At 35.6% G+C, this 12,590-nt stretch overlaps 1 protein-coding gene across 1 annotated transcript in view; it reads right to left on the bottom strand.

Moving 5' to 3' along the window:
* LOC106868670 (uncharacterized) overlaps positions 1–12,590 on the bottom strand; it is a 41,004-nt gene that overhangs the window by 10,617 nt on the left and 17,797 nt on the right. Inside the window, exons 2-3 of the mRNA XM_014914046.2 lie at positions 8,441–8,641; positions 5,632–5,703 (exon numbers count right to left, since the gene is read on the bottom strand). Coding sequence (XP_014769532.1) covers positions 5,632–5,703; positions 8,441–8,617 — 249 coding nt within the window. The 5' untranslated portion in view covers positions 8,618–8,641. The remainder of the gene's footprint in view (positions 1–5,631; positions 5,704–8,440; positions 8,642–12,590) is intronic.

Here is a 12,590-nt window from a genome sequence, read left to right as displayed (position 1 = left end):
CAGATCAATAAAGGCGCAATTTTTTCTACCCGTTGTTGATGTGCTAGTGGATGGGAAGATGTCGCGTGCCCTTGTGGACACGGGCTGTACAACGACCCTGATGACTCCGGGAGTGGTAGAGACGTGGAGTGGAGAAAGCAGTGTGAGGGCAGTCGACGGAAGACAGGTACGCTGTGAAGGCATTACTGACGTGCAGATTGAGGTGCAGGGAGCAAAGCTAACGCTGCAAGCAATTGTAGTTGGTCACTTGGTGGATGAGATTGACGTTACGAGAAAGACGTGTTCTGATCAGGAGCGATCGTGTACTCCGCTGCGGTCGGCAAGGTAAGGTCCAACGCTTCATTCTGTCCTTTTGCTTCTTGTTGTCTTCTTCCTCCATCTCACCACAGATTCTACCAGCTTACTACCTTTGTGGCAATTGCAATGACACAACTGAGTAGTGGTTGTTGTAATGACACAGTTTAATGGAGTTTGTAATATCAAATCATTCACTGTACTGACATGGCTCAGAAGAAGCAATATTGATACTATAGCAGGGATCTGCTGAAGGCCAACATGAAAAACTGTACCACCATCGACTTCTACAACTGGAAAGAAAATGCAAATGACTGAAACCTCTAGAGATCCAACATCTGTGAAGGAACAACTACATTCAAGACAAACAAATGGGAAAAAGCGAAGGAGGAGGAATGAGGTGCAACTCAACCAGACCAAATCTCCCCCAAGGAACAACTTACCCAACTCACAGAAGATCCTTCAAAGCCTGAATTAGACTCATTAGACTCATGTGGCCACCTTTGAGTGCACTAACAACCCAACATGGACTAGAACGGATATCATCATTCTCTGAAGAAAGAGGAGTAGCCATGACAACGATGACTATAGCAATGGTTGTATTGAAGCTCAGCAGTCGTCATGTTGACACAGCTCAGTGATAGTTGTAATATTACAGTAGTTGTAAGGTGGAAAGCTGGCAGAGTCTTTAGGATGTAGGGCAAAATATTCTAAGTTCAAATTCAGTCAAAGTCAGCTTAACCTTTCATCCGTTTGGGGACGATAAAATAAATACTAGTTGAACACTGGGGTCAATGTAATCAACTAGCCACACCTCCATTTCAGGCCTTGTCGTTAGTAGAAAGGATTATTATTATCATTACTAAGGCAGAAAACTGGCAGAATCGTTAGCACACCAGGCAAAATGCTTAGTAACATTTCACCCATCTTTACATTCTGAGTTCATAATTCTGCTGAGGTCAACTTTGCATTTCAACCTACTAGGGTCAATGAATAAGTATCAGTTGAGTAATTTCTGACCTTGTGCCAAAATTTAAAACCAATATTACAGTAGTTATAATGCCCAAGCTCAAAACTAATTATGTTGATATAGCCCATCAGTGATGATGTCATTGTTCAACAAAGGGTGTAATAGCAAAACTCAGTGATGTTGGTGATATCACTGCTCATCTACAGTCATAAAACTAAACAGTGAGTGCTGTTACACAGCAGAATAGTGGCACATAATGTCAGATGAGTAGTGTATCTGGTGATACAGCAATGATTGGAATGTCTTTATGGAGACCTGCCAAAAGTTAATCAGAAGATCAGGCAAAGACAGCTGTGACTGTATGGTCAATATGTATGCCACTCTGAACTGGAAGCATTCAAATTAGTTTTGTGGCATCCACTTCATGATGAAATAAGAAGAAGAAAACATCATCACACATCAACAACTTGATCACAGATATTGGCCTGGAATGTTCCCAGGACCTCAAGGCAATGATATGGGACTAAGAAGTGCAGCAGGTGGACTTTGTTACTGCAGCCCAGGCTGGAACCCAAACAGAAAAAAAATGGTTGGAAAATGAACAGTTCAGTATCAGTTGCAATGCCACATCAGCAAATGTAATTAAACAGCAGTGGTTAACACAGCTTTGCAGTTTTCACTATATATATGACAGCAGTGAATACAATGATCCAGCTCAATTGCAATAGCACAGCTCTAGTAGTGAAGACCTCATTCCTTGATAGTTATAAAGACAAGAGATCAGTGGAAGCTGCAATGACACAGTTGCAATTGGAATGAAATAGTTTAGTACTGGTTCTGTAGCAGGCCAACATTTTGGCTCTTGTTTCCAATCAGGAAATTCTTTTTAAACAGCAACAGTAATTTTGGCAGAATTAAGTTGAACAATCTAACCAATTAAATTTTGTGTAAACAAGTGCATAATTGAACAGTAGTTGTAAGACTCAGATCACTAGTTGTAATGGCAGCTCACAGCAGTGGTTGTCACAAAAACAGTAGTTCTAATGGCACAGCTCAATGATGCTTGGAATGATACACCTGTGGTTGTTATATCAGCCCTGTGGTGATTGTAATGATACACCTCAGCAAGGGTTGTAATGACACACCTCTGTGATGGTTGTAATGACACACCTCAGTGTGTTGCTTTGACATAATTCAGCACTGGTAGTAAGGATAGCTCAGTGCTAGCAAGGACATAGCATCTGTAATAACACAACTCAGATGTAGTTGTAACAACACAAATCAGTATTAGTTTTCAAGGCAGCTCAATAATGGTTGTGATGTCACATCAGTGGTTCTGAGGACACTACAATGCTTGTAATAAACCAGCTCAATTGTTGTCATGACAGCTCAACAACCACTCTAATGACTCAGCTCAGACAAGATTCAGTGGTTGTTTTAATGACATAGATCAATGGCTATAGGCACACAGTAGTGAGGGCAATGACATATACTAGATACAATATCTACTACTAGCAGTGGCCTTAATGATCCAGCTCAGCAGCAGTTGTAATAATACATATCAACAGTGACATTAATGACATCACTCAGAGGTGGTTGTAATGATACATATCTACAGTAGCAAAAATGACAACCTAGAACTGGTTGCAATAGTAGTGTGCTGTTATAATTAAAATGAGGTCTGAACTACATATTTTGTCTTTTTTGTGATACCAATTATCTTTTTCACTACCTGGAACCACTTCACTTGACATTCATTCTTTGTCCTTAACATTGCCACTCTCCACTCACATTTTACACTGACCACCCCCATCCTCTATGTTATCAAATCATCACTCCTCCCTCTCCACTGAATCATTTCCTGTTGACTTGCTCTTATCGCCATACATCTTTCACTTTTCCCACATATTAATGTCTTTCCACTTACACTCATGCAATCTACCCATATCATTTCCCTTTCTCTTGTCTACTGCATCATTATCATCAAACTACTGCTCTTTACCTTCCTGTACTGCCAATCAGCACCTACACCTCTTGACATCATTCTCTACAATTTATTTGTATCACTGATCACTTCACCTCACTACATTCACCTTTATATCCATCCCAAACTCTAGTCATCATTCACTTTCTTCTACCTTCCATCCAACTCAAATCTATCAGAGTCCATGCCCACCTCAACCCTTGTTCATTGTTCAGTATATTTACACCCCTAGCCTATCTCTTATCATTCCTCACACCCACAAAACATGCTTGCATCCTCTACCCAGCCACCCTTCTTGTTCTTATCTCCACATTAATTACTCCCACCCACTCTTGAATATTGTGAGCAGCCTTGTACCTCTTCAGCAAGAAACCTGTTCCAGTCCCTTTCCTCATATTCTTATCTTTCAACACTATGTCTCCTTCACTACTCTAACACCACTCAGTTATCAGGGATCTTAGTCTTACGGGCTACATGGCAACCTCACTGGTGCTGGTGCCACAAAAATAAGAAAAGCCTCCAGTAGGCTGTGTCAAGTGGTTGGCATTATGAAAGACATCCAGATGTAGAAATCATACCAAAGCAGAGACAATCTTCCAGCCTGTTGGATATGTCAAACTGTCGAACCCATGCCAGTATGGAAGCCGGGCATTAAAACAGTAGTGGTTATAAATAATGATACAGCTTATTGTTATTTCTAATAACACGGCTCAATGATGGTTTCAGTGACTCAACAGAAGTTGCAATTACAAAATTGTTAGTACCAGTTATAATAATGCACTCAGCAGAATTTGTAATGACATACTTCCACAGTAGTTGCAATGACACACCATTGCACTAGTAGTAATGACATGCCTCTGCAGTGGTAGTAATGACATACCTCCACAGTGATTGTAATGACACACATCCACAGTGGTTGTAACAACACACCTCCACAGTGGTTGTAATATATATTTTATAGCAAAAATGTTTACAGTTTATTAGTCTAAAATTTTATTCTCAAACAGATAACAGATTTATATTTTTAAAATGTAATCCTTGATTGAAGAATGCAAGACGGCAACAGCTTCACAGATGCTTGAAGAACCTGTAGATTATGAATTTGTGTTCAATACAAGATCAGATGAAACACAATTTACTCCAGAAAAGGTAACTTCATTCTATGTTGCAATCTAGGCTATGTAATTCACATACTTATCATTTGGCAAGTATAGTGCAATATGTAATTTGCTGATGAAGTCAGGTTAAGCTCAAAAGATGTTTCTGAGTTGTCCTTTGTTCTAGCCAAAATATAAATAATATCAGTGATACTTCACTACAAGTTTATCTTGAGTTTATCCTGTTAAAAATTTTCAAAGTCAAAAGAATCTAGTCCCATAATGATTGTGTTAAAGCAGAAAAGAAACGGATGATACAAGGGATTAGAATTTTCTCCTTTAAAATGAATATAATCAAGATGAGTACAAATTTGTGATATGGTGCATTTCAGAAGTGGATGATTGATGCAATCCATGCAGTAAGTAATGTTGTACAGGAACTTAAGAGTTGATTGTAAGGATGCCCTTCCTGTAACCAATCCTCACCTGTTTTGAAATATGGTAATACCTGCCCATGACTGACATATGTTTTCATAAATTACTGGAAACAGAGGATATTACTAGTATGATGGCAATACATGTTTGCAACAACCACACAATAATGAGACAAGGAGACACCAATTCACATGTATACAAATATATGATAGGCATCATTCAATTTCAACAAGGCTTTAGTTGGTCCAAAGGTATAGTAAAAGACACATGCCAAAGGTGCCACACAATGGACCTGAACCCAGTACCAAGTGGTTGGGAAGTAAGATTCTTAACCACATTGCACTGTCTCTGTAACAAAGTAACACATTGTTTATTTGTTATCATTTAATCCATTCACTGTTCTTAACTGTCAGATTCATATATGTGCTGAATTCCATTTTGCAAGACTTCTATTACAAAAACATTATATAAAATATTATTTAAATTGTAGTTCTTAGTGATATGTATTGGTTGTAGTGTGATCTTAGCTCTGATAAAACAGACCTTCTGATCAAAAGAATTCCAACCAGGACCATCCCATTTTATTTCAGTGTATCTAAGACATTTTTTTCTGAGAAAAATTGAGTGTGATGACAGCTATTTTTAACAAGTCAAGCAACAGTTTAGGAGTTTCCCCCGTTTCTTTGTGAAGCATAACTATTTATTTCTGAGTCTACCACAGGAAAACTGGATGAGTATAGTATTTTCTATAGCTTTAGTATCCATAATCAGTAATAGCTGTAAGCTTTTTAGGTTTAATTAAACATTTAACAATTTGAATGAAAAGGATAAAGAATCAGAGAAATTTTTACCATTCTCCTGGTTTGTAGTTCCGTATTTGACTTGAGACCAGCAAGAATTCCAAATATTCCAACCAAGATAACCTAAACAAAACACAAATTATACAATTAAATGTAATGCTCAGATGTGATGGTGGGGAGATACAGTGTAGTGACTACTACAACAATGTTAGTCGCTTCCTCACCCCACTGTTGCTTCATTCCACTTGCCAATAACATACCTTCTTCCATAACTCACAGCTGTCTGTCATTTCTAAACACTACAGTTACATGATGGAGCCATACTTTTTTTTATATCTTGACATCTGCTGGTGGTTAAATTCATGTATCGGAAGATGATGATTGCTGCATAAAATCACTTCATTGTGAAGATCAGTCTACACTGCAAAACTGCTTACATATATAGTACAGAGCTAGTGCTGTTATATGTAAGCATTACTGAATATAATGGAAAAAGAAATATAGTTGATAAGAAAAAGACTTCCTTTTGAACTTACTTCTACTGCTAGCCTAGATGTATTGTTGCTTCGTTTATGTTCTATCATGGAGTCTACTTAAAAAAAAACTTGTACTAAATACATTTTATCACTGTTCTCATTCAAATTACTGGAACTTTTTCTACTTTACAGAAGTTCAAGCTAAATATCAACTACACTGTTTTCACCAGACTGGGACTGGGAGGAAGGCCAAAGAAAAATGACCAAATACACATTTCTTAACCCTTTAACTGTAAAATTAAATTTCCTGATTATTCTAATAATGATGATAAATATCTACCACAAAATAGAATTGGTATTTTTTGCAAGTCACATTGCCTCAATAAATTTGATGTATTTCAACAAAAATTACTTTCAAACACTTACAGTCTTCAACAAAAGATAATTTAACGAATATATCTGATTTCTGCAGTAAAGGGATTAATTAGTGCATTCAGTTCTGTTTAACTATAAAACGCATCAACACTTAATATGAAACCATTTAGCATTAATCTATGAAGAATTTCAAGTCACTTTTGGTTATTTGTATGTGTGTCTATATATATATATATATATATATATATATATATATATATACATACACACACATGTACATATGTGTGTGTATGTGTTCTCACCATTGTCTTGTAGCACTTGGCAGCGAACCCATTCAGTGCATACTAGAGATCACCTTCTGACAAACCAAGTAGCATCATGTCTGCCAACATCAGCTGACCATTCGTGCACCCACCAATAATGATACCACTTTCACAATGGCTGTGCATGTCAATTCAGTTCATAGAAATTATGAAAAGGAGCACACAACCCTGCCAAAATCCAATACTCAGATTGAAAGGTTTCAACTTAGCCCAGTTACCTGAATGCAAATATTTGGACACTTGTACAAGGAAGTTTCTCCTGATCAAGCTCCTACTTCTCTACACTGAGCTCACAGCACTGATACTACAGACGTGGTTAGAACATCACAGGAAAGAATTGCCAAACAGATTCCTCAAGCTGAGCCAACTGGTAGGCAACCTAGTGGTAGATGGTTGGATAATATCCATGGTCTCAGTTGGTCATACTTGCAAATAAAGCAGGAAAGTGTATTGATCATTGCTTCTATTGAGATCCTATGGAAGAGGTGCCTCAGGAATCTACCCACAATACTCTTGTAAGAATAGTGAGTGGGGAAGAAATAATGGATGTATATATTTTCCCATTCTGAGCTTTAAAAGTTGGTAAAGTGTCACAGCAAAGTGAACATTTGTTTGGTATGATATGAATGAAGTAATTTTGGAATCTTCAGTTTTCATGAAGAGTTAATATGACACTAGTCAGTAAGTCATTTTCACAAACATTTTACAATACCAAAGAGTCAAATGCATTTTAGTTATCTTACAGTTCTATTCAAAACTTTAGATTCCACTACATTTTTATCTCATTTTCAGTTATATATAATAAAATATTTCAACAAAAGTACTTTCAATATAGAAAGAACTTGTAAAATATAGTTTCAAATAAAGACGGTTTCGTTGTTTTCATTATCAAATGTATTTATGATTGTTTTTTCTATGACTAACATTCTGTGCTCTGTTACACATCTCTTAATGTAATATAAGTTTTTCTACGATAGGGGACTATTAATCCTACAGAAAAAAGCACACCATTTCTGAGGAAAGTGAAGGTGTAAGTGGTCTCTTACAACATCTATTTGTGCAACAGACTGAAAGAGAAGAGTAAACCCCTGTACTAATATGGAGCTATCATTCATAGGGTGTATGAATCTGACCAGAGTGAAGAAACTGGGATATTTTAAATCAAATATCCAAATGGTTTCAAAGAAGAAAATAATGCAACCCAAATGAACGCCAACCCAAAGACAAACAGACAAAGATCTGGATAGGATACTGGAAAAGCATTATCCCAATAAATGAATATTAATGGTTATCAACAGACTTATAAAAACTAGCTCCCTCCACAAAAAATTTCAGGTTTTGTCCCTATAGTAGAAAAAGAAAATTATCAACAATGAGCATTAAATAAAATACCTTTTATGCAGTATCAGGCTGAGAGAACTTCCAAACACTATTCTAAGCAGGGTTCCAATATTGTTAGCTACAAGCAAGTATTCCCAAAAGCAATGGCAGTTTAAGCATCATAGAGAAGGAACATTTTGTAATGAAATGATTTATAAAATTATAAAAAAGAATGAAAATAAGTCTCAAGACTGTCCATCTAGTACAATATATTTTTAATCAGGAAACAGTTGACATAAAAACCCAATATCAGTTATGCAACTGTCCTTATTAGTTTTACAGTTCAATGAGAAAACCAGTACTTACCCATAGACTTATAATAAATGCTGGTGTAGAGGTTGCAACAGACAGATTCCAATCACCCATGTACCGATATAATTTTGTGGAATATCCAACCATTGAAATAATGAAACATAAAACTCCAATACCCAAATGAAACGCTCCCGTTATGGTCATAGCTGTGTACTGGAAACCAACAATCATTTTCGATGGTTATGTGAAACTTGTCTAAAAATAAAGAAAAGTTTTACAAAGTCAATAAAAGAAAATGAATAAAGAGCTAACTTGAAGTGGATTTGGAAAACGTGAATGTTGGTTTTAGAATAGATGAAATGAAAAATGAAAATTAACATGAATGGAACTACACATCATTATGATTATCTCTTATCTTTTACTTGCTTCAATAATTAGACTGCAGCCATGCTGGAGTATCGCTATGTAGAATTTTTAGTTGAATGAATCAACATCAGTACATATATACATATATATACTTCTAATATCAGATAAATTTTTTTCCAAAAAAATTTCATCAAAGTGGCCAGCATATTAAAATACCTTTAAAGGTGAAAATTATATACAACTATAAACAAGGGCAAAAGAAACAAAGATTTCGGATCTTTCTGATTTGGTGGGCGCCACTTGTTTTCTTAACGAAACACTTTCAAACTTGGGATACTGGTAGAATGTGTCATATAAAACATCTTTTTCTCTTAGCCTTCTTAACAAAACTTTCTATATTGCAAGTTATTTCATGTTAAAAGTCGTCACATTTCTGTAATTTCAACCAATCACTGACGTCTATTCAGCTGAATACAATTACTGCTGTTTTTGTCAACAATAATTTGTGCCGGTGTCAACATTGTTATTCCCTGGTAATTATGACATATTTCATCCGCTTTTTTGGTTTGTTTTCTTTTGAAGCAGACAAAATTACAGAAAAATGGTAATTTATACGCATGAAGCAGATAAAATTACAGAAAAATGGTAATTTATATGCATATATTGTTTAGATAATAAATTACGCTGTTGGCTTGATTCCCTGGTAATTTTTCAGATTAACACCCGCACAATCTTCACTAGGGTTTTAGGGTCAGGGTTAGGGTTAGTGTTTACGGTTACGGTTAGGGACGGAATTCAGATCTTTCTGATTTGGCGGGCACTACTTTTTATTTATGTTTTATTTAGTGTGTTTTCTACCAAAACACTTTAAAACTTCGTATACTTGTATATTTTGTCTTATAGAACAGAGAAAAATTTTTATATTCAAACTTATTTCATGTTAAAAGTTGTCGTATTTTGGTAATTTCAACCAATCACTGACGTCTATTGAGGTGAAAACAATTACTGCTATGGAATGTAAACAAGACGTTCTAGTGGTGTAATGGGATCTTTTCCCTTGAATAAAATTAGTGCCGTTGTTTGTCAGCAACAACTTTCGGCGAGGGTTAGGGTTAGGGTGTTAGGGTTAGGGTTCGGGTTTTAGAATTAGGGTTAGGGTTAGCTAAAACCAGTACAAACGCACTTTTTTCAAGGGAAAAGATCCCATTACACCGCTAGAATGTCTTGTTTACATTCCATAGCAGTAATTGTTTTCACCTCAATAGACGTCAGTGATTGGTTGAAATTACCGAAATACGACAATTTTAACACGAAATAACTTTAAAAAGATAAAATTTTCCCAATAACACTAAGAGTAAAGGATGTTTTATATGACACATTCTACCAGTGTCCCAAGTTTGAAAGTGTTTCGTTAAGAAAACAAGTGGCGCCCACCAAATCAGAAAGATCCGAGAAAAAATACTTTCCATAAGGAAAGGAAAAGAAAGAAAGAAAGATAGGTGAGTGAATATGTGTAACAAACGTACACATAAAATTACATATACATGTGTATACAAAAGTGTATATTAGCATAGATACACATATAAGATCACATATATAAATATATGGAAATATGTAAGTAAATACACATCCACACAAATATAAATGAATACATGCATACATATACATCCATGTATGTAAATGCACAAGGATAAACATACACGCTTTCTTACACATATACATAGATGCATACATACGAATACATATGCATGCCAACAATACAAACATCCACATAAAAACATGTCTAGGTCCTGACGTATATATACAAACAACATTTTGAAAAAAAAATTGCTGAGTGCACAATAATAAAATTCGGACAAAAGACATGCAAAATAGAAAAGCCCTGTATCGAATTATATATATTTTTTGCAAATAATTTTTGCTGATCTCTGATAGTATTATTATTATTGTCATTATTATTTTGCCTGTTTTATTTTCTTGTTATTTTTGTCATTGTTTTCACGTACTTGACAAAGTAGCTACACACACACAAATCATTGGTTATATTTCCACTTTTCCATGTCAGCAAGGCTAGATAGGATGTCTGAGACATCTTCTGACATACAAAGATACAGTGTATTCTAAAACTTGGATATACAGGCTGTCATATATATATATATATATATATATATATGTATATAAATAAATGCTACATCATTATCATTTAACATTCATGTTCCATGCTTAAACACACACACGTGTATGTGTATGTATATATATATATATATACGCACATATGTATGTGTGTGTGTGTGTATCAGTACATATTGTAAAACTGAGTTTGTGAGTGTGTGTGTATGTGTGTTGCATCTATAGAAATCCACACCTTACAAGATGGCAATCTGGGAATCGCACCAATGGATTCCTCATGGTTGAAAATGCCCAGAATCGGCCATTTATTATTATTTTTTTGCTTCCTCAGAGGTGAATTTTTGCATTAAAAATAATTTTAATCCATAACTTCTAACAATTTTCAAGTTGGAGAAATACACCAGCATTTGCAAACATGAGTTAAGTCTCCTTCTAGCGACGGTGTAAAGAGAGAGAGAGAGAACAGATTTTTTAAATTTCGTCTTTTTACTGAGTGATACACAATATAAATGATATTCTCCATTTCTCCACAACTAATTTCCAAATTTGCTGAATCCGTTGCTGTACTCATAGCGACATATAGCTGGTCGTGCGTGAACATGGGAGAGAGCAGAAGTTACCAGAGCAAAAATCCTAAGTGTTGACTGTAGACACACTCCTTCGCAAAGAATTATGGACCTTCTGTTTGTCTCCCATTCGTTTTTGCCTTCAGTATACTTTATGTCATTTATTTATTTGCTGTGCATTTTTTCATTTATTATATATCGTTGCCACTGCCGCTGGACTGGCTCCTGTGCAGGTGGCAACGTAAAAACACCTTTTGAGCGTGGCCGTTGCCAGTACTGTGTGACTGGCCCTCGTGCCGGTGGCATGTAAAAGCACCCACTACACTCTCGGAGTGGTTGGCGTTAGGAAGGGCATCCAGCTGTAGAAACTATGCCAGATCAGATTGGAGCCTGGTGCAGCCTTTTGGCTTGCCAGTCCTCAATCAAATCGTCCAACCCATGCTAGCATGGAAAGCGGACATTAAACGATGATGATGATGATGATATACATCCATGTATGTAAATGCACAAGGATAAACATACACGCTTACTTACACATATACATAGACGCATACATACGAATACATATGCATGCCAACAATACAAACATCCACATAAAAACATGTCTAGGTCCTGACGTATATATACAAACAACATTTTGAAAAAAAAATTGCTGAGTGCATAATAATAAAATTCGGATAAAAGACATGCAAAATAGAACGCCCTGTATCGAATTATCTATAAATTAGATGATTAAAATGGGCTTATAAAATATTATAAAATGAAATGAAATAAAATAAAAGAATCTTAAACAAGAAAATAATATTTGCATATAACAGTCGAAGGTTTTTCATAAGAAATATGTCGAAATATATACAATAACTTTGCGATGCAAAATAAATCATATATTATAAGAAACAAATCCAATAGTGTGATTAAAAACTAGAATAAAAAAATATACACTATATATTGCTAGCCAGCATTTTAAATTTAGTCGCATGTCTGCAGGAATTCAAGAGTTCGCATCTTTGATTTAAGAGTTACTGTCCTGGAATAAAATAGAATATTTTTCCAGCAGGCATAAATCACATTTGATGGGTCTTTTATGTGCACCGTGCCTGTAAGGTGCAGCTCTATGTATATGTAGATATATATATATATAT

This window comes from Octopus bimaculoides, chromosome 11 (assembly GCF_001194135.2).
Source record: "Octopus bimaculoides isolate UCB-OBI-ISO-001 chromosome 11, ASM119413v2, whole genome shotgun sequence".
Taxonomy (NCBI): Eukaryota; Metazoa; Mollusca; class Cephalopoda; order Octopoda; family Octopodidae; genus Octopus; species Octopus bimaculoides.
Note: the sequence above shows the minus strand (reverse complement) of the source record. Positions and strands in the feature narration are given on the sequence as shown.